General features: G+C 40.3%; 1 protein-coding gene across 1 annotated transcript in view; it reads left to right on the top strand.

Annotated features, from left to right (window-relative positions):
- Positions 1-24,012, top strand: part of atrn (attractin) — a 366,964-nt gene that overhangs the window by 243,162 nt on the left and 99,790 nt on the right. The window contains exon 26 of the mRNA XM_041191464.1: positions 8,317-8,395. Within this exon, the coding sequence (XP_041047398.1) occupies positions 8,317-8,395 (79 nt within the window). The remainder of the gene's footprint in view (positions 1-8,316; positions 8,396-24,012) is intronic.

Raw genomic sequence — 24,012 nt, 5'->3', positions numbered from 1 at the left:
TTATGTCAATGACTTGGATGAAGGGACCGAAGGTATGGTTGCTAAATTTGCTGATGACACAAAGATAGGTAGGAAAGTAAGTTGTGAAGAAGACATAAGGAGCCTGCAAAGAGATATAAATAGGTTAAATGAGTGGGCAAAAATTTGGCAGATGGAGCATAATGTGTCCACTTTGGTAGGAAGAATAGAAAAGCACCATATTATTTAAATGGAGAAAGATTGTAGAACTCTTCTGGGTACCCTGGTGTAGGAATCACAAAATTATTATGCAGGTACAGCAAGTGATTAGGAAAGCAAATGGAATGTTGCCATTTATTGCAAGGGGAATGGAATATAAAAGTAGGGATGTTTCGCTACAGTTGTACAGGGCGTTGGTGAGACCACATCTGGAATACTGTGTACAGTTTTGGTCTGCTTATTTAAGAAAGAAACATAGAAAATAGAAGCAGGACTAGGTAATTCGGCCTTTTGAGCCTGCTCCGCCTTTCAGTATGATCATGGCTGATTCTCTATCTCAATGCCATACTATAAGGGATAGAAATGCGTTAGAAGCAGTTCAAAGAAGGTTCACTTGCCTATTAGTTGGGTTTGGTGGGGGAGTTATCTTATGAGGAAAGGTTGGACAGGCTGGGCCTGTATCCATTGGAGTTTAGAAAAATGTGAGGTGATCATATTGAAACAAATAAGATCCTGTCGGGACTTGACATGATGGATGCTGAAAAGATGTTTCCCCTTGTGGGAGAGACTAGAAGTAGGGAACACAATTTTAAAATAAGTGGTTAATGGATTCTTGACAAGAGTATTGGGGGTAGGTGGGAATGTTGAGTTGAGGCCATAATCGGATCAGCCATGATCCTATCAAATGTTAGAGCAGGCTCGAGGGGCCGAGTGGCCTACTCCTCCTAATTTGTATGTCCGTATGTTAACAAGGGCTAACTAAACAGTAACTTACAACTAGCTTTCTATGCTTATCGTCAGTTTGCCTTCAAGTAGTTTATTTTCACAAAGCGCAGACTCGTAGAAACCACCATGTTATTGTTTTCTGCAGTTATGCACAGATATTTTCTGATACTGTAACAAACTTTAGGATGACTACCCCAATTTCTGAGACTTGAGTTATTGTAAAATGAGTGGGTAGACAGATCACAGTAATCTCTCGTGATACATGTAAGAAATGGCCAGCTAATGTACTGAAGATTGTTCAAGGTGATATGTCATTCTGTGAAGCAGAATGATGTGTGAAGATAATGGCTCAGTAGCTGCTGCTGTAGTGTAGGGAGAGGGCGTTGTAGGAACATGTTTATAAGATGAAGATGTCAGAAATTCGACTCTTGTCGAGTTCTTTTAGCCAATCATCTAAAGAGGCTAAAGCAATTTGAAGAGTTTCAGTGAAGTCTTGGTGTAGTTACAATGAATATTTAGAATTTACATTTTCATCACCATCGTTGAAAATTGCCTAGATCAATAGCTTAGAAAGTAATACTTAGGTCAAGCTGTAACAGGGTAGACTGCCTGACACTGAAAGGTTAAACACAGGACAGACACAACTATAATGTGCTATGTATTTGTCACTGGATTCTGCAGACCGATTGGAAACTTGAAATTCTGAAATAATACGTACATGTAAAATTGAGAAACTTTGCTGAAAGGCAAAGGTCCAGCCAAGAACGGAAGCAGACACAAATCTTGTTATATTTCAGTGACAACAGTTGAGTCCTTATAGCACTTTAAGCAGAGGTTGGAATTATGGCTTTCTATAGCTTTGCGCAATTTATAAATACAGAGAATGTGCATAAAAATCATCAATTTGGTTTGAACCTTTAAGCCTGTAGGGAGTAGAAAATCTGAAGGAAGTAAATGACAATATTGAAAGGCTCAAAAAAAATGAGCGAGAGCAAGCAATAAATCTTGATTTTTGGGGGGGGGGGAGAATGTATCACTTATTTTAATTCAGGATGAAGAGAAAGAAGTTAATTAACTAATAAATGTAGTTGTATTTATGAAATATAAATCAAAAAGGTTGCTTTATAATTCAGCACCAGTAATGTCCACAAGGAGGTGCTATATACAAGTAAATCTCATGAAATATACTAGGTATCAGAACTGGAAATAAGTACCTCTGAAATGTGAGATTTCTGTACTCCCAGGTGCAGGCTTTATGACAGGTACATCAAAAGAATTCTTCCTTTTAATAGAGCTGTCATTTTTCAGTAGGTGCAGGAGAGAAATGGGACTTACTGAACTGGCTTGGTGTCAGCTGTGACAAACAGCTTTCATTTATGCGAGTCGGTGGCATTTAAAAGAACAGTGTTTTTATTTAAAACTGTCTATACCCACTTCAGTCTGTAGTTTGTCAGGTAACAGTTACAGATTTTTGTTTCCGTTGAGAGTGAAAACACAAAATAAGGAGAGAATCATCTCTGGCAGTATCTTGTGATGCACGTTTGAATGTTATTGGATATCTCAAGATGATCAAAGGAGTCTGAGCAACAGTTGTCTTGTGCCTCTCACCGCACCCCAATGGCTCAATGCTCACATTGCTTTTACTGATGGAGAGTTTGAGTTTTCTTGGCTAGTTTGATCAGGTTTATTATTGTTGCTTGACGCGATCTTGCTTGTTCAGAAAATAGCTACCGCATTAGTTTACATAGATAACCATTTAATTTATTATGAAATACATCTGGACATTGTGAGTTGTGATAAGGTATTGTATGCATGTAAGCTTTTTTCTTTTCATTTCCACACTTCTACAGTTGCTTTCTGAGGATGACATTGTTTAAGCCAGCACAGCTTAGAGCCTTGCTTTTCTCCTAAAATATTCAATTAAATCAATTTGCACTTATCTGTATCTCTGTACACGCTAAAATAATGCTGTATTACAAATTGGAAGTTGGATGGTCTTATCTCATCCCACCCCTCCCAACAACCTGGGTCTCCACTCTGCAGCGGCTCACTCCTGGAACTGGCAGCCAGCCTCTCCTTCCCGAGACCCCGGGACTCCAGTACTCCGCACCGCCGGACTCTGCTCTCCGGGCCCTGTTTGGTGTCCAGCAGCACTACACCACGGGTCAGGGAGCCGCCACTGGTTCACACGCCTTGCAATGAGCAACACTGACCTAGAATAAGAATAATTAATTGAGGGAAAGCCAACTTCCATGAGGTAAGAATTACGTTAGGGCTGCATAAGATGGAATCAAAGGTTGGCAAGAAAAACGGTAGTTGAACAATGGGCTCCCTTCAAAGAAGAGAAAATTGGGGTCAGTCAAGGTATATTCCTCAAAGGGGAAAGATTGGACAAACAAATTCAGAGCTCCCTGGATGACAAAAGAGGTCAAGATTAAGATGAGGAAGAAAAACTGTGCTTATGATAGATGGTAAGGCAGATAATACAATGAAGAACTGGACTGAAGATTCAGAGGGGAAGTGGAAAAGCAAATAAGAGAAACAAACTGAGAGTATGAGAGCAGCTAACAAAAAAGGGAATGCTGAAGTCTTCTATAGGAACTTAAATAGTAAAAGGGTGGTAAAAGGAGGAGTAGGGCCAATTTGGGACCAGAAAGGGGACTTACGCATGGAGGCAGAGGGCAATAACTGAGATATTAAATAAATACTTTGTATCGGCCTTTACCAAGAAGGAAGATGCTACCCATGCCATACTAAGAGAATTCATTGCCACAGAAAGCTGTGGAGGCCAGGTCATTGAGTGTATTTAAGACCGAGATAGATAGGTTCTTGATTGGTAAGGGGATCAAAGGTTACAGGGAGAAGGCGGGAGAATGGGGTTGAGAAACTTATCAGCCATGATTGAATGGCAGAGCAGACTCGAGGGGCCGAATGGCCTAATTTCTGCTCCTATGTCTTATGGTAAATAATACACTAGCAAGATTTAAAATTGATAGGAGGCATCAGAAAGGCTGGCGTTACTTAAAGTTGATAAGGCATCGGGACTGGATGAGATGCATGCAAGGGTAGATGCAGGTGCAGCAGGCAGTTACGAAGGATAATGGAATGTTGGCCTTTATCGCAAGAGGTTTTGAGTACAAGAGTAGCAAAGTCTTGTTTCAATTGTATAGAACCTTGGTTAGATCGCACCTGGAGTACTGTGTCAGTTTTAGTGCCCTTTCTTTAGGGGACCTTATAGAGGGAGTGCAACGAAAGTTCACCAGACATGTTCTTGGGACGGCGGGACTCTCTATGAAGAGAGATTGGGGAAACGGGGCCAGTATTCTCTAGAGTTTTGATGAATGATAGGTGATCTCTTTGAAATCTACAAAATACTTAAAGGGATAGACAGGGTAGATGCAGCTAAGATGTTTCTCCTTATTGTGGAGTCTAGAACTAGGGGACACAATCACAAAGTAAGGAGGAAGCCACTTAGGGCCGAGATAAGGAGAATTTTTTTTTTACTCAAAGGGTTGTGAATCTTTGGAACTCTACCACAGAGGGCTGTGGAAGCTCAGTCTTTGAGTATGTTTAAAGTAGAGATTGACAGATATCTAAATACCACTTACGTAAGGGGATAAGGGAATACTGTGAGAGAAAGACATTGAAGTGGATGATCAGCCATGATATCGAATGGCGGTGCAAGCTCAATAGGCTGAATGGCCTACTCCTCCTATGTTCCTGCACTGAGGGAAGTGAGATTGGAAAATGCAGAGGCACTAGCTATAATTTTCCAGTTTTCCTTAGACTTGGGTGGTGCCAGAGGACTGAAGAAATGCGAATGTTACACCCTTGTTCAAAAAAGGGTGCAAGGACAAACCAGCAACTACAGGCCAGTCAGTTTAACTTTGGTGGTGGGGAAACTTCTAAAAACAATAATTCACAACAAAATTAATAGTCACGTGGACAAATGCAGGTTAGTTAAGGAAAGCCAGCACATATTTAAGGGAAGATCATGTTTACCTAACTTGGTGGAGTTTTTTGAAACGGTAACAAAGAGGGTTAATGAGGGCAATGCTGTTGATGCGTACATGGACTTCAAAAAGGCATTTGATACAGTGCCACAAAACAGGCTTGTGAGCAAAGTTATAGCTCATGGAATAAAAGGGACAGTAGCAAAATGGATACAAAATTGGAAACTGAGCAGTGGATGTTTTTCAAGTTGGAGGAAGGTTTGTAGTGGAGTTCCCCAGGGAGCATTGTTGGGACCTTTGCTCTTCCTGATATATATTATTGATATAGACCTTGGTGCGCAGGGCACAAATTCGGAATTTGTAGTTGATAAAAAACTTGGAAGCATTGTGAACTGAGGAGGGTAGTGTAGAACTTCAAAAGGATATAGAAATGTGAAGTGATTCATTTTGGTAGGAAGACTATGGAGAGACAATACAAAATAAAGGGTACATACAACTCTAAAGGGTGTGCAGCGGTTGAGGACCTTGGTGTATATGTGCATAAGTCATTGAAGGTGGCAGGACAGGTTGAAAGAGCAATTAATAAAGCATACAGTATCCTGTGCTTCATTAATAAGGGCATAGAGTACAAAAGCAAGGAGGTTTTGCTGATATTGTGTAAGGCACTAGTTCGGCCTTAGCTGGAGTATTGTATCCAGTTCTGGGTGCTGAACTTTCGAAAAGATGTGAAGGCATTGGAGAGAGTCCAGGAAAGATTCATGAGAATGGTTCCATAGATGAGGAACTTCAGTTATGGAAATAAATTGTAGAGGCTGGGACTGTTTTTCTTGGAGAAAAAAGGCTGAGTGGAATTTGATGGAGGTGTTCAAAATCATGAGGGGTCTGAACAGAGTAGATGGGGAGAAACTGTTATCACTAGTGAAAGGATCGAGAATGAGATGTCACAGATTTAAAGCAATTGGCCAAAAAAAAATGCAAAAGCAACATGAGGAAAAACTTCTTCAAGCGGTGAGTGGTTAAGGTCTGGAATGCACTACATGAGAACATGGCAGAGGCATGTTGAATTGAGGCATTCAGAAGAGAACAATATATAGTGTTACGGAGAAATATTACTTGGTGAATTGCTTATTTGGAGAAGTGTAGTTACACCCACAGTGAGCTTTCATAGCGGTTTGATTCAGCTGAATGGCTTGCTAGACCATTTCAGAGGGCATTGAAGAGTCAACCACATTGTTGTGTGTCTGGAATCACATGTAGGCAAGACCAGGTAAGGAGAGCAGATTTCCTTCCCTGAAGAACATTAATGAACCAGATGGGTTTTTATGACAATCGGCAGTGGTTTCATGCTCATCATTAGACTTTAAATTTCAAATTTTTATTCACTTCAAATTCCACCTTGGGTCTCTGGGTTACTAGTCCAGCAACAATACCACTGCCTCCCCTAGACACAATGGGTCCAATGACCTGCCTCTGCATTGTAACGATTCAGTGATCTGTAAGATGTGCAATCAGCTCAAAGCTTGTGATGTGTCCAACTATTCTCTGCTTTGAAAAATGTCCCAAGATTCCATTTCAGTTACTTGATCTTATGTGCCTGTCTTCTCACATTTGCTGAACCACATTGAAATTCTACATAATCATGCACACATTCAATTTTAATTCTGTACTCCATTACGCAGCTATGAAAATTGTATTTTCGAACAAGCAAGAAAAGATTTAATTTTCCTGAAATGTGCTCAAAAAAGTCATGAACTGCATTGCCTTGAGAATGGAGAATTTTTAGCTTTTCATCTGCCTGCTCCAAATTGCATTTGTTTAATATACAATTAATTTACAGATTAACACCCCGGTTGAGAAGCTTATTGAGTGCCAAAAGTAGAACATGACGTGAAGCACTAAGAGCATGAATGTAGGGCTAGAGCAATTAACCAGCATTTTTTGCAAACGAATTGCAAGTTTGTAGTAGCAGTAGTTCAGATTTCACATTGTAGTCACCAAATATCTGAAGGACTACATGAGTAATTTGTAGCTACCAACTACTGCCAGAATTTAGTAATGACAAGTTGCTGCCTAGTATTCTGTGACCAAACAATATTTGCATTTTTTTAGGATCAAACTTAGTCATTTAAGTAAAGTTATAGTATGAGAAGGATGGCAGTGCACTCAAATATAAATGTCCCGTTTCAGCAATGATCTTCCACACCATACCATCAGAACTTATTGAGTGAGATGAACATTTTGGGCATGGAAAATATTTAGATCCAAAGCAGATTTTGATTTGGGCAGCATTGATTTTTAACAACTGGATCTCATTGTATTGGAATCCTAAAAATATAAATTTCATTTTAAACAGTTTGGTGTGTGGTGATACTTTTACTCAATTTTTACCAGCTATTCTTTAAAGTTCCTTTTGTGATAAACTTCATACATTTGACTACTAACCAAAAATCTTTAAAAATAACTAAATATACAATATTTGAATTATTTCATTTTGCTGAGCAGTGAAGACTCGTGTGCATGTATCATTTTCCCCGATTTTCCTGAAATCTCCAAGGGCTTAATGCATTTTGAATTATTTTATAGAAGCTTAAAAAAATGCAACAATCCTCAGGTGAACATTTGCTTTGGTGATTAAAGGAAGAATCTTGGCCATGACCTGGGAGAACTCCATGTTTTTCAAACAGTGCCATAGGATCTGAACTTTTGGGAATAATTTTAACATTCTTCCAAAGGGCACCACTTCCTATCCATGCTTTGGTTCTGTAATGGATTCGAGCTAGACTTACTCCTTGAGCCGAGTTTGAACACAAAAGTTTTCTCGCTCGGATGAGAGTGCTTATAGTCTGCACTAAAATGTCATTAAAAAGCAATGTGTACAGTGGTGTCTAGATATGAACTGGAGTGTACATTTTGAAACTGGGATCAGCAGATCCTAGGGTTCTAATGCAAGGATCCTTGGAGATCTGAATCCTTGATATCCTACCTATTTGGCTCAGGGCATGACCTGAGGACAGTGTCTCGAATTCTCTCATTAACATTCTGTTTACTTGTATTCTAATCGATATTTTCTGCAATAGCTGTCTTTAGGAACTTAATGCTGTTTTTAAGTAACTTGAGGAACTTAATGCTGTTTCTAAGTAACTTTAATAGGGATCTGCAGATACTCAGTGTTTGCAGGAGATTCAGTGAAGGTGTTTGTAGGATGTTTCATACAGAAGTTTGAACTACTGGTCTAACAATGCCTTCAATAAGGAATCCCTCTCGAATATAAAAATAGATCATTTTGAGTCAGTGTAGTTAGTTTTTAAAATTGGCTGATCTTTGCTATAGGTCATTAAGCAGATATTTCATTTTTTTTTCCTGACTATCTTTAGTTCAGTACATCAAACTGCCTGCCAGTGTAGTAGTATACATGTATTTCGCAAAGTTGACTGTTCATTTTGCAAAAAATATTTTGCAGTTGTTTTCTGTCGTTACTGTTGGTGGCTGCTGTGGTGTGGAAGATTAAACAAAGCTGCTGGGCATCGAGGCGGAGAGAGGTAAGCTTGTGTTCACAGAGATACCAACTGACTATGCCTCACTCCATCACCACTAATCTATACCTGTGTATTTGTCCTTAAACTATTATAAGTTGAAGCTTACTTCCTTACAATACAAGATTACTCATTGAACTCTCTCTTATTTCCAAGAATAATTGTCACATTTAAATGAGCTGTGTCCATTTGTTGTGCAGGTTTCAACAATTCATGCCGAAACAAACCTAATTCGATTAGGTACCAGGTCAATCAGTCAGTGTAACAGATGCAAAAGTATGCAGATTTGATACCTGATAGTGATCATCAAAATTGTTACAGTGATACCTTAGGAAGTTTTATTGTCTCAGTATCTGGTTTCTGTGTCTGTAAATGGCTTGTCTACTTGGTAGACAAGGCCCTTTTTGTGCTGCAAAATTTGCGTTAAGTGACTTAATCTGTCCACTATAATAAAGAAATAACAGGTTTACGAAATAAAACTTAGCTAGAATTATAGCTTTGTGTGGTAGCGTCTTATTAGTACTGAATCAATAGAATAAAATATATGGACATGCATGGTTTTGTTCGGGGATAGTGATGTAATTAAAACCATAAAATCCATGAACAGTTCTTTTAGTGGGACATTAACTTAAAACAGGTCCTTAAATATGACAAGAGCTGCAATATTTGATGCATTGATGAATTATGGTAAACGGTGTACACGTTGCAGCAAATAGACTTTATTTAACATTTCTCTAGGTGCTACCCCCTTATTGCTGCTTTTCTAAAAGCAACAGCTTACATTTGAGTTAAAAGCAAAATACTGTGGTTAGAAATGTGAAATAAAAAGCTGACATTTGAGTGTGGCTTCATGTGGCACTGCAAACTTCATGTCTTTGCCCAAGTGGTGTATCTTCATGTGAGTCAGAATGGTGTATATTGGGATATTTGGCCATAGACACCATGACAGATCAGTCCATCGGCCCTCCCCTGGTGTCTCCTACAGCTGCTTGAGTCTTGTGTTGCGGTATTTATCTCCCCTTTATCTCAGGAATGCCGAAACTAATTGGAATGCCAAAGATTGGCCAACAGCATAGGATCTGGATTGACCCTGACGCCACATTGCTATGCATCTCATTGCTATACCAAAATAGTACACTTATTGATAGGTCATCAGGTCTGGACTATAAATTTATACGCTAGGAGTTGCGACCATGGAATAAATTAATTTTTAATCTTGCATTATCTAAGTATGGCCTTTATAATTCTTAGTGGTTTTCATGCAAGACATGGCAGCACAAATGAAGTATTGCATGTAGTTTGGATCTCTTGCATATCTTTGGTTGTGTTATGGGAACCTGAAATGCAGACAGCACTTCACATTATTGTAGGTTTAGCTTACTGAGCTGTGCAAGGTTAGTTGTGGATTAGATCTTTGTGCTTTGTTTTGCTGTGAATATAATTTTTTCAAGCTTTTTTTCTTTATGCACCTATTCTCTGTGGATGACTAAAACTGACTTGTAATACATAATGAAAATTTACACAAGAGGAACATTGGTGAGAAGTTGTAAGGCTGTCTATAAAATAGTTTCTTTCAAGCCTTGTTCAAAATTTTAACCTTCCAATATCACAATTTTTAAAACCCTCCACTTTGGGAATAAGTAATTTGAAGTGAAAGTCACATGTCAACTACAGCGCTGCTGTTTGAGACCTGTATCATGGCTATTTTATATAAGAATATCAGGAAACAAGAAATGCTTACAGAAAATGGAGGAATTTTTATCACTTTTTTGCATAAATATTTAATGCTGAAAAGTGATGATAGTAATATGGTAATTGGCTTTTCATCAGTTACTGAAGAGAAGGGCAGAAAGAGCATGCTTTTAGATAACACATTTGATGCTCATTTTCATTTAAAGATGGGAACCATATTTGCTATTTTCCAATCCTCTGGGATTTGCCCAAGCTCAGTGAGCTTTGGAAAACCTTCGCAAAAGGTCTTGTAACAATTGAACCAAATCCTCCAGAAGCCTAGGGTAATAGTTGTCAGATCCAGAGCATTACCTGCTCCCCAATATGTCCTTTCCTGCGATTTGCATTTTTTCAGTCTACATTTATCATTAAACCACTCCCTTTAATTTTTAGCAGTAAAAAAAGTGATATGTATCTAAATATTTTTTTCTCTTTTAGGACAGCAGTTCCCCATTGTCATCCACCTTGGTTCCAAGTAAGATAGATCAGTCTATTTTCTAAATGCCATGAAGCGAGGATGAGAGAGAGATTTAGGACTCCAAGTGCAGAAATCAGTGAAAGCTGGTGGAATGGCACAAAACAAAAGGCTGATGTAATGTTGGTCTTACCTCGAGCTGAAATACAAAGGTGTGAAAGTAATACTGGCCTTGGATGGGGCGCAACATGGATTCACCTAAATGATGCTGGGGCTAAAAGGCTTAAATTATGAAGGCAGCTTGCATAGACTTGGCTAGTATTGCCTTGAGTGTGGAAGATTAAGGGATGATCACTTTGCGATGTTTAAGATGATCAAAGGAGTTGATAGGGTAGATAGAGAGGAACCAAATCCTCTGGTAGGAGCAATTCAGATATTATCTAAGAAGCAATTCTTCACAAACGGGCAGTGAAAATCTGGAACTCCCTCCCCCAGAAAGTTGTGCTGGGGTCAATAGAAAATTTAAAATACTGAGATTGATAGATTTTTATTGGGCAAGGAAGAGTGATGGAGTTAAGGTACAGATTAGCCATGATCTAATTTAATTATGGAACAGGCTTGGGTTGAATGGCCAACTCCTGTTCCTATTAAAGACCATCCAAGGTCAAAGAGGAATGTAGATATGAGGATTGCTGTGTTATCCAAGTATCATTCTTGGATAAGAGTTATATTTGGATAACACACCAATGTAAGTACTCTTCCAGAATTATCATGCATGATATGTGCAAGGCCAACCTCCATACTGTAGAAATGGGTGGGTTTTGGCAGGGTGAGTGTTGAAATTATTCAGGCAGCATCAGAACGCAAATGATTAAAAATTTAAGAAATTGCATATTTAATGCCTTGATAGGAAGATCAGTGGAATTACTTGCAATAGAGAAAAGCTACTGCCATTTTAATATATTGAGTTGGCAGAGGTGAAGGCTTTGTGATAGTTTAATATTAAAAGGTATTCTTCATGTCTTTTTCTAGTGTACTGTTTAGTGGCCTTGTGGTTGTTAAATTATGACCTTATAGTGTTGTGGTTTCACCCTGTTGATTTCTGCTGCAGGTTTTTTAAGCTTAGTTTAAGGTTCCCTTATGCCTTAGATAAAAACAGGCATTGGAGAAAGATAGCAAAATACAGTAAGCTCAAGGCTAACTCGGCATTTAGCATTGGCTTATGCAGCACAGAAATACTGTTGGTTGGGAAAAGGATTGTATCATATGAAGAGGAGAATAAGTTACCATAGATTTTTTTTTTACATTAAATCCAGTGAAGCTGGTCAAAACTGACAACTGATCTTTAAGCATTAGGCGTGAATTGCAGATTCTTGTGGATCGCTGAAAGTGAATAGAATGCCCCAAAAGCTAGTGGATGGAAGATTTCTTTGTTTACTTTTGAAGCTTTCGTAAATGTCTGCATTCCTAATCGAATGCTGTGATTTGCCCTCCTTTTTTAAATTCATAGTCCTGCAAAGTGGTATTAGAAAAACATCCAGACTTTGAGAATGTTGCTCATCACCCAAAACAAAAAAAAAAGACCGTTCATTGGATTAATTGTGGCAAACTGAATTTTCTTAAAATGTCCATTTTAATATACAGGAAAAATTGACATTTCCATAAGTTGCTGAGCTGCCAATCACTGATACTGAAAGGCAAAAATGATCAATTGCAAATATACCCAGATTATAAATTGGATTGTTAGTGTTGAAATCACAGAATTCTTACAGCACAGGAGGAGGCTATTTGGCTCATCGGGTCTGCACCCGTTCTCAAATTAGCAATTTACTTAGTGCAATTTTTCCGATAAACCTGCATCTTGTTCCTTTTCAGATAACTGTCTAGTTTTTTTTTGAATGCCTCAATTGAACTGCCTCCACCACACTCTCAGGCAGTGCGTCCCAGAAATTAACTACTTGCTTTGTGGAAAAGTTTTATCTCACATTGCTTTTGCTCCTTTTGCAAATTACTTTAAATCTGTGCCTTCACATTCTTGATCCTTTCACGGGTGAGAACAGTTTTTTCCCTACCTACTCTGGCCAGACCCCTCATGATTTTGAATGCCTCAAACAAATCTCCTCTTAGCCTTCTTTCCTCCAAGGAAAGCAATCCTAATTTCCCCAGTCTGTCTCCATAACTGAAGTTCCTCATTCCCAGAGCCATTCTCATGAATCTTTTCTGCACTCTCTCCGATGCCTTCACACCTTTCCTTAAGTGCTGTGCCCAGAACTCCAGCTGAGGCTGAACTAGTGTTTTATACAAGCTCCACATAAACTCATTGCTCTTATACTCTATGCCCCTATTCATAAAGCCTAGGATTCTCTGTGCTTTTTGAACCACTCTCTCAACCTGAATTGCCACATTCAATGACTTATGCACATATACACCCAGGTCCCTATGCTCCTGTACTCTCTTCGGAATTGTTCCCTTTATATTGTCTCCATGTTTTTCCTACCAAAATGAGTCATTTCAGATTTCCCCACATTGAACTTCATCTGTCCCCTGTCCGACAATTCTACCAATTTATCTGTGTTCTTATGAAATTCTACACTGTCGTCCTCGCAGATCACAATGTTTCCAAGTTTTGTATCATCTGCAAATTTTGAAATTGTGCACTGTATGCCATGGTGTAGGTTATTAATATATATCAGGAAAAGTAAGGGTCCCAACACTGACCTCTGGGGTACTCCATTATAAACCTTCCTCCAGCCTGAAAAATATCTATTAACCATTGCTAGATGTTTCCTGTCACTCAGCCAATTTCATATCCATGTTGTTATTTTCCCATATATTCGATGAGCATTACTTTGCTCACGAGTCTGTTGCGTGATACGGTATAAAGCCCCTTTTAGAAGACCCAAGTATACCACATCAACAGCATTGCCCTCGCTGTCACCTCTTCAAAAAAAAAACTTCATGTTAGTTAAACGTGACTTTGTCTTAAGAAATCTACACTGGTGTTCCTTAATTGACCCACATTTGTTCGGGTGACTATTAATTTTGTCCCTAATTATTGTTTCTGGAAGTTCTCCCACTACCAAAGTTAAAATATTTCTGAATTTACTAAATTACTTGAGTGGTGTACAAAAATGCCGAGATGTAGTATGCTGCTGGTAAAGTTTTTTGGCTTTAGAATCATCAGAATTAGATGGTACAAATAGATACAAAAATACCTGGAAAAACTCAGCAGGTCTGGCAGCATCTGTGGAAAGGAGCGCAGATAACATTTCGAGTCCGAATGACCCTTCAACAGAACTGAAGGGTCATTCGGACTCGAAATGTTAACTGTGCTCCTCTCCGCAGATGCTACCAGACCTGCTGAGTTTTTCCAGGTATTTTTGTTTTTATTTTGGATTTCCAGCATCCGCAGTTTTTTGCTTTTAAATTATGGTACAAATAGATGACTGACTGAAGTGAGTTTGGGAGTAATTTGGGAGAGAGAAACATTGGAAGTGTCTGGGGTTCCTTAAGTGTTGGAAAATTTGATTATGTTTACCTAAACATGCTTCCCTAGTTATTTTATGAGCTGCAAGTATGTTGTCCTATGCACCATTTCTTCTCCCTCCCCACTTACTGTCTTGCAACACATGTGCCTTATTCTAGTTTTTCTATTTTTCAAACTGTGCAACTCTGCATCTCTCTCGCTTCTCCTCCTACAACTTGACTTTTAAAACCAAAGGTTGTTTTCACCCAATCACAGCTTCCTGCTTTGCCTTCATCCCTTCTTTTGGTATAAGTGTTCTGTCATTTTTTTCCTTTTAAGAATGATTTAAACTATCTTATCTTAGAATGATGAACAGCAGAACCTATAAACAGACTTTAACCCCTACAATTCTGAAGTGTTTTTCTCATACTCTGTCTTTGACAAAATGTATACCCAAGAGAACAAACTTGATTCCACTTGCACAATTTTGCTTAACTTTAACCTCTCTATGTGGAGGTGGGAGCCATGATCTGACATCCTGGCATTCGGTGTGGGTGTTGGTACTTATTGTAATAGATTTTATTTACTGCTACTGCTGCTCCTTGTACCTGGAGATCTCCTTTTTTTTCACTCCCTCTTAAGCTCAAAACATGCCCTGTTTCTAGGGAACAAGAACTTGATAAAGCATTCAGTTTGCAGCCTGAATGTTGTTTTATTCATTCACATGATGTGGGCATCACTGGCTAGGCCATCATTTATTGCCCATCCCAAATTGTCCTGGAGAAGGTGATGGTGAGCTGCCTTCATGCTGGAGTCCATGTGGTGTAGGTACACCCACAGTACTGTTAGGGAGGGTGCTGAAGGATCTTGACCCAGCGACAGTGAAGGAACAGCGATGTATTTCCAAGTGAGAATGGTGTGTAGCTTGGAAGGGAACTTCCAGGTGGTGGTGTTCCAATGCATCTGCTCCCCATGTCTAAGGAGGCTTGGTGAGTTGCTGCAGTGCATTTTGTAGATGTACACACTGCAGCCACTGCATTGGTGACGGAGGGAATGAATGTTTGTGGATGCCAATCAAGCAGGCTTTGTTCCAGATGGTGTAAAGCTTCTTGAGTGTTGTTGGAGCACTCACCCAGGCAAGTGGAGAGTATTCCATCACATCCTGACTTACATTTTGTATATGGTGGACAGATTTTGGGGAGTCAGGAGGTGAGTTACTCACCACAAGATTTCTAGCCTCTGACCTGCTCTTGTAGCCACAGTATTTATATGGCTCGTCCAGTTCAGTTTCTGGTCAATGGTAACCCCCCAGGATGTTGATAGTGAGGGATTCAGCGATAGTAATGCTATTGAATGTCACTAGATGATGGTTAGATTATCTCTTGTTGGGGATGGTCATTGCTTGGCACTTGTGTGGTGCGAATGTTACTTGCCACTTGTCAGCCCAAGCCTTGATATTGTCCAGGTCTTGCTGCATTTGGATATGGACTGTTTCAGTATCTGAGAAGCCATAAATGATGCTGAATGTTGTGCAATCATCTGTGAACATCCCCATTTCTGACCTTATGATGGAAGAAAGGTCATTGATGAAGCAGCTGGAGATGGTCGGGCCTAGGACACTACCCTGAGGAACTCCTACAGTGATGTCCTGGGAATTAGATGATTGACCTCCAACAACCACAACCATCTTCCTTTGTGCTAGGTATGACTCCAACGAGCGGAGAGTTTTGCTAGGTCTCCTTGATGCCACACTTGGTCATATGCAGTCTTGATGTCAAGGGTAATCATTCTGACCTGGAGGTCAGCTCTTTTGTCCATGTTTGAACCAAGGCTGTAATGAAGTCAGAAGCTGAGTGACCTTGGCGGAACTCAAACTGAGCATCCGTAAGCAGGTTATTTCTAAGCAAGTGCTGCTTGATAGCACTCTTGATGACCCCTTCCATCACTTTACTGATGATCGAGAGCAGACTGATGGGGTGGTAATTGGCCAAGTCGGATTTGTCCTATTTCTAATGATGACCATGAAACTATTATCAATTGTTGTAAAAACCCATCTGGTTCACTAACTTCCTTTAGAGAAGGAAATCTGCTCTCCTTACCTGATCTGGCCTACATGTGACTCCAGACCCACAGCAATGTGGTTGACCCTTAAATTCCCTCTGAACAAGGGCAATTCGGGATGGGCAATAAATGCTTGCCTAGTCAGCGACGCCCACATACCAAAAATAAATTTTTTAAAATCTTGTTGACAAGACATAGCCGGGCAGATGCCAGTTTTGTAGCTGTACTGGAACAACTTGGCTAGGGGCGCGTCAAGTTCTGGAACACAAGCTTCGATACTATTTCAGGAATATTGTCAGGGCTCAGATTCCTTGCAGCATCCATTGCTTTCGGCTGTTTCTTGATATCACATGGAGTGAATAGAATTGGCTGAAGACTGGCATCTGTGATGCTGGGGACCTCTGGAGGAGGCCGAGTTGGATCATTCACTCGGCTCTTCTGGGTGAAGATTGTTGCAAATGCTTCAGCCTTATCTTTTGCACTGATGTGCAGGGCTCCTCCATCATTGAAGATGGGTATATTTGTGGAGCTGCCTCCTCCAGTGAGTTGTTTAATTATCCACCACTATTCATGACTGGAATTGTCAGGACTGCAGAGCTGAAATCTGATCTGTTGATTGTGGAATTGCTTAGTTCTGTCTATTTCTTGCTGCTTACGCTGTTTGGCATGCAAGTAGATCTGTGTTATTGCTTCACCAGATTGAAACCTCATTTTTGGGTATGACAGGTATTGCTCCTAGTCTTCCCTACTGCACTCTTCATTGAACCAGGGCTGATCCTCTGGCTTGGTGGCAGTGGTAGAGTGGGGGATATGTCGGGCCATGAGGCCACAGATTGTGGTCGAGTACAATTCTGCCTCTGCCGATGGCCTTCAGTGCCTCATGCCCCAGTCTTTAGTTGCTAGATCTGTTTGAAATCTATCCCACTTAGCATGGTGGTAGTGCCAGATGAAAGAGTATCCTCAATGTAAAAATGGGACTTCATCTCCTCAAGGACTGTGCAGCGGTCACTCCTAGTGATGCTGTCATGGACAGAGGCATCTGCGGCAGGCAGGTTGGTGAGGATGAGGTCAAGTATGTTTTCCCGCTTGATTGTTCCCTCACCACCTGCCGCAGACCCAGTCTAGTCACTATGTCTCTTAGGCCTCCGCCAGCTTGGTCATTAGTGGTGCTATTGAGATAGGGAAGAGCTTCCTCCAAGTGGTGTTCAACATGGAGGGGTACTGGCTCATCAGCTGAGGGAGGGAGGTACGTGGTAATCAGGCGGTTTCTTTGCCCTTGTTTGACCTGATGCCATGAGACTTCATGTAGTCCGGGGTGATGTTGAGGACTCCTAGGGCATCTCCCTCCTGACTGTATACCAATGTGCCACCACCTCTGCTGTGCCTATCCTATCGGTGGGACAGGACTTATCCAGGGATGGTGATGGTGGTGTCTGGGACAAAAAATGCTGGAAAAACTCAACAGATCTGGTAACATCTGTGGAGAGAGGAACAGAGTTAACACTTTGAGTCCGTATGACTCTTCTTCAGAGTTAATGAGAAGTAGCAATGTGATGGATTTTATACTGTTTAAGAGGGGACAGAGCAGGTAGAGCTAGATAGAAGGTCAGGGATGGTAGGAGCTAAGGACAAAGATGTCATGGACACAAAACAATGGGAATGTTAACAGTAGTTGTAAAGTCTAAAAGTGCTAATAATGGCATAAAGGTAAGAGCAGAATGTGTTAATAGAACAGAGGTCAGCACTCTGTGAAAGCACAACATAGAAACCAGTGACGGATGGCCCTGTAGTAGTGGTGTGGGTGGGAAAAAGTACTAAAAAATAAATAAATAAAAATTAAAATTTTTTAAAAATTGGATTATAGAAGGGGTAAAGATGGAGGAGAGAGTTCATGGTCTGAAGTTGTTAAACTTGGTTTAAGTCCAGAAGGCTGAAAAGTGCTTAATCGGAAGATGAGGTGATGTTCCTCCAGTTTGCGTTGGGCTTCACTGGAACATTGCAGCAGGCCAAAGATGGACATGAGAGCAAAGTGGTGTGTTGAAACGGCAAACGACAGGAAGGTCTTGGTCATGCTTGCGGACCAAGTGAAGGTGTTCCACAAAGCGGTCACCCAGTCTGCGTATAGTCTCCCTAATGTAGAGGAGAGCAAGTTGGGATCAGCAAGTACAGTACACACTTTTGCTCAGTCTGCTGACCCTTGTTATGCTCTTATCACATTCTGCTCTTATCTTTATGTCATTATTAGCATCTTCTTTAGTCTTTCCACTACCGTTAACAGTCCCATTGTCTTGTACCCATGACATCTTTGTCAATCACTCCTTAGCTCCCACCTCCTATCTTGTTCCACCCCCTCTTAAACAGAGTAAAATCCATCACATTTGGCTTTGTAGAAGAGTCATACAGACTTGAAAAGTTAACTCTGTTTCTCCACAGATGCTGCCAGACCTCCTGAGCTTTTCCAGCATTTTTTGTTTTCATTTCAGATTTCCAGCATCCGCAGTATTTTGCTTTTATCTGTCAGTATTGTGCTGAAGTGTCAATCTAGATTATGTGTTCAAGTCTCTGGAGTGTGACTACGGTAGTCAAGGAGAAGGTCCAACAACACCAGCTGGAAAAACCTGGAATTGAAAGCCTGATGATGACCGTAAAACCATTGCTGATTGTCATGAAAACCCATCTGGTTCACTAATGTCCTTTAGGGATAGAATTCTTCATCTTTACCTGGTCTAGCTTACATTTGACTCCAGACCTACAGCAATGCGATTAACTCTTAAATGCCCTCTGATCAAGGGCAAGGCAGTAAACGCTGGCCTAGCCAGTGACACCCATATCCCATGAACAAATATTTTTTAAAAACTCAGGCAGTTAGGAGAAGGGCAGTATTTTTTTTTAAAAAATCAGCCTTGCTCACTCTGCATGCTGTGAATAATAATTTTCTGTAAATCATATGCTGCAGCTTAAAGTCTTCTGGCTCAATATGTGACTTCAGGTTGGAAAATATGGATTTCACTCAGTTCTTGCTCCAAGTTCTCCCCAAATTCTTTCCATATTTATCCTTATTTGGTACCCCAAGCTTCACACTTGTCACAGCTGTCATACTCCATTTGCCTTCATTGGCACTGTTCAGTTGCTCTCAGGAGACTCAGGAAAGCAGACTGCTGAACAGAGAATCTCTGAGGATTTAGTTTTTTTGATCCATGTGCAGAGCTGTCCGGGCCTCTGTTCAGTTCACTCCTCAAATGACACCTTGTAGCTGACTTGAGAAACCCAGTGGAATGGAGATTAAACCACCAACAACAACTTCTATCTATATAGTGCCTTTAGTGTACTAAAACATCGCAAGGCATTTCACAGAAGAATTAGCAAGCAAAATTTGTCATATTGTAGCGCCAGTGCACATTATATCCAGTCAGCTTTTTCCAACAAAAATTTAGGGGTGAAACTCGAAATTGCAGTCTTAAGTGATATTTGTTTTTCTCTCTCTCTCTTTCCTTTTTCTTAGCCTCTTCTTATTATAGTCATTAAGTTATAATGGCACAGGAAGAGGGCACTCGGTACATCGAGTCCATGCTGGCTCTTTGTTGAGCAATCCAGTCAGTCCCATTCCCCTGTTCGATATCTGTAGCCCTGCAAGTTTATTTCTCTCAATCTGCCCATCTAATTTCCTTTTGAAGTCATTGATTGTTTCCACTTCCACCATCATTCGCAGACAGCGAATTCCAGATCATTACCAGTCACTGCATTAAAAAGTTCTCCCTCACAGCCCCCGCTGTATCTTTTGTTTACTTTATCTAAAACTGTCATAATCTTGTACATCTCTATCAAATCCCCCTCCTTTGTTTTTGTCTCTCTTTCCTTTTGTTCTCCTTTGCTCCAAGGAGAACAACTCCAGCTTCTCCAACCTAACCTTGTAGTTAAAATCCCTCACCTCTGGAGCCACTCTGATAAATTTCTTCTGCACCCTCTCAAGGAGCCTCACATCCTTCCTCAAGTGTGGAAACCAGATCTGGATGCAATACTTTAGTTCAGGGTTGTCCAATCTTTTCATCTGAGGGGCCGAATTTCACTTCTTTTCTGTCTCAAGGGGCTAATGAACAAATTTCGGAAAGGTGAGGCTTGGGACAACGTGAAATATGAATTTCAAAAATATATTTTGTTTAAATTAATGTCAAAGCAATAAATTGATAATTTTAAAAAGGAGTAATTCATAAAAATTAAAAAGCAGCAAAGCTAATCAATAAACCATTTTGGTTATAGCCTAACCAAAGCTGTATAAACTTTCAGCAAATCTTCCCTGCTTTTGTACTCAATACCTCTAATAATCAATCCCAAGATTCCACTTGCTTTGCTAATTACTCTCTCACAATGTCCTGCTTCCTGCAAAGATCTATGGACGTGAACACCCAGGTCCCTCTGTGCCTGAACACCCTTTAGAACTGTGTCATTAGGCATATATTGCCTCTCGCTGTCCCTTCTGCCAAAATGTATCACCTCTCACTTTCTGTATTAAGCTCCACCTGCCACTTGTCAGGCCATGCTGCTAGCCTCTCTGCTTTGTCTTTCTGTCTCTTTAATGGGCATTACAAGTGCATGCGGTAAGTGATGTATGTTTCCTTTCTCCTTTGGGAATTTTTCAGATGTTAAATCCAGTCTGTAACTGTAGTAAATTTGAGTTTTTAATCAGGTTCAGAAAACTGCATCATACAGATGTTTTGTATGTGTTAACAAAATTAGGGACACTCTGACTTCTTCCAAGTAGATGATTGAAAAAAAACTACTCAACTTCTGATCTTTTACCTTATGTTCACTAAGTCTTGCAAAACCTGTTTTCCTTTTTTACTGAAGCCTGAGTTTTCCTCAAAAAGATGTTTTGAGGGGGTTATTTTTATGTTGCTAATTTGACCTATCTTAACTAAAAGAAATTAGTAGTGGAACATTTAAAACAATACATATATGGTTAAATTATGGCAATGCTGATTGCCTTTCTTTCATTCTAGAAGTGTATACCTGTGAACTTAAAATTATAGCAGTTGAGCAGATGGAACAGGAAAATGGAATTGGAAGCAACAGGGGAATGATAACCATATCTCGAGTATGGGAGTATGACTGTAAATTACAAAATTGAAGTCAAGGCAGAAATAAAAGCCACAATAATCTGATTTCCTTTGTCTCAAAATGTCAGTCTTGATCTTTTTGCTCTTGCCCTGATTGTTGATGGATTTTGAATTTCCTTTTCTTAGTTGATGCTTACAGGTTTATTATTAAAACTTCCTATCAAAAGCATCAAATCCCTCTGCATCCCCCTACCCCCAGATCAAAGCTTTTTCGTCAGACCATGCAGTGGCTGTGTACAGCTTAGTATCCATTCTTTTGTATTATTTCCAAGCAGAGTCAAAAAACTTCCCTGCTGTTTGTTAGTGTTACCAGTGTTGATTCTACTTTTCCCTATATTGTATTAAACAGATAAAAATTAAAATGTAGCTTTCATTGCTCATCTAGTTTGTAATGTTAAATAAAGATATATAAGACCGTAAGATGTAGGAGCAGAAGTAGTTCATTCAGACCATCAAGTCTGCTCTGCCATTCAGTGATTGTTGATCTGATAATACTCAACTCTGCTTTCCTGCCTTTCCCATATAATCCTTCATTCCCTTACTAATTAAAAATCTGCCTATTTTAGCCTTGAATATACTTAACCCAGCCTCTGCAGCCCTCTGTGGTAAAGAATTCCACAGATCAACTCTCTGAAAGAAGAAATTCCTTCTCATCTCTGTTTTAAGTGGGCGACCCCTCACTTTGAGATTGTGCCCTCTAGTCCTAGCCTCACCCACAAGGGGAAACAACTTCTCAGCATCTACCCTGTCAAGCCCCTTAAGAATCTTTTATGTTTCAATGAGGTCACCTTTCATTCTTCTAAACTCCAATGAGTACAGGCCCAACCTACTCAACCTCTCCTCATAAGAAAATCCCTCCATCTCCTCGATCAACCTAGTGAACCTTCCCTGGACTGCCTCCAATGCCAGTACACCTTTTCTTAGATAAGGGGACCAAAACTGTTCACAGTATTCTAGGCGTAGTCTAACTAGTGCCATGTATAGATTTAGCAAGACTTACCTATTTTTATACTCCATTTCCTTTGAAATAAAGGCCAACATACCATTGGCCTTCCCTATTACCTGCTGAACTTGTATGCTATCTTTTTGTGATTTATGCACAAAGACCCCCAAATCCCTCTGTGCTGCAGCTTTCTGCAGTCTTTCTCTATGTGAATAATATTCAGCTCCTCTATTTGTCCTGCCAAAGTGCATAACCTCACATTTTCCCACATCATATTCCATCTGTCAAGTTTTTGCCCATTCACTTAACCTATCTATATCACTCTTTGTGTCATCCTCACCGCTTGCCATCTCACTTATTTTTGTGTCATCTGCAAACTTGGTGACAGTACATGCATTTCCCTCATCTAAGCCATTGGTATATATTGTAAATAATTGTGGCCCCTTACTGGTTGCCATCCTGAAAATGCAACCCCACCCCCCTCCCGCCCCCCCCCGGTATCCCCATAACTGTGTCTTCTATTAGTTAGCGAGTCCTCTATCCATGCTAATATACTACACCAAATACCATTTTTTAAAAAAACTTCATTCATGGAATGTGGGCATCGCGGTTAAGCAATTATTACCCATTCCTAATTGCCCTTGTTTAGGAGGCAGTTAAGAGTTAACCACATTGCTGTATGTCTGGAGTCACATGTAGGCTAGACCAGGTAGGGGCAGCAGATTTCCTTCTTTAATGGGCATTAGTGAGCCAGATGGGTTTTTACAACACTTAACAATAGTTTCATCATTAGATCCAGATTTTTGAATTCAAATTCCACCATCTGCTGTGGCAGGATTTGAACCAGGGTCCCCAGAGCATTACCCTGGATCTCTGGGTTATTAGCAGCAATACCACTACGCCATCGCCTCCCCTCGGGAGCTCTTATCTTATTAAGTAGCCTGATGTGTGGTACCTTCTCGAATTCCTTGTGGAAATCCAAATATATTACATTTACTGCTTCCCCTTTATCTACCCTGCTTGTTACCCCTGCAAAAAATCTAATAAATTTACCAGGTATGATTGCCCATTCATGAAGCCATGCTGACTCTGATTATGTTATGCATTTCCAAATGCTCTGCTATTACACCCTTTATAACTGGCCTATAGTTACCTTTTTTGTCTACCTCCCTTTTTGAATAAGGTGTTACATTGGCAGTTTTCCAACTGCTTTTGGATGGTGTTGCCAATGGCAGCATATTGATATGAAACAGGAAGCATCAAAGATCGTTGCGGGAACATCAGAGATTACAGTCCGGAGGTGGGAAAAGAACCATACTCATGATTATGAATGAGATAAAAATGGAACTAGGTGAGAGCAGTCCCACCCAGCTGGGCCACAGTATATAAGTATCAGAGAAAGATGGTGCAGTCAACTGTCAGATGCTGCAGACAGAAGAGGACGGACGAGGAGGGATGGTTTACGCTCATCATCGTCACATAGGACGATGGTTTTGATAAAAGCCATTTTTATACCGAGACGGGGTGGAACCATGAAGTTCCCGGAAAGATGGTCACAGATTTGGGAGGCGACAACATGATCAAGGACCTTGCGACAATGACCAGTAATCTGTTTTATTGATGTTGGTTAAAGTATAAATATTTGCTAATACGCCAGGGAGAACTCTGCAGCTTGTTTTTTTTTTCAAAAGTAGTGCCATCTGTTTCATCCCCGTGAGAGGGAAGACAGAGCCTTCGTTTACTGTCTTGTTCCACCTTCAATAGTGCAGCACTCCCTCAGTACTGCACTCAATTATGTTTCAACCTGAAGTGCTCAAGTCTCTGGGGTGGATTGAATCCACAACCTCCTGACTCAGAGGCAACAGTGCAACCAACAGAGGCAGCATTTCACAG

The sequence above is a fragment of the Carcharodon carcharias genome, chromosome 1 (assembly GCF_017639515.1).
Source record: "Carcharodon carcharias isolate sCarCar2 chromosome 1, sCarCar2.pri, whole genome shotgun sequence".
In the NCBI taxonomy this organism is placed as follows: domain Eukaryota; kingdom Metazoa; phylum Chordata; class Chondrichthyes; order Lamniformes; family Lamnidae; genus Carcharodon; species Carcharodon carcharias.
The sequence above is the reverse complement of the archived record's forward strand: the minus strand, read 5'-3'. Positions and strand labels throughout refer to the sequence as shown.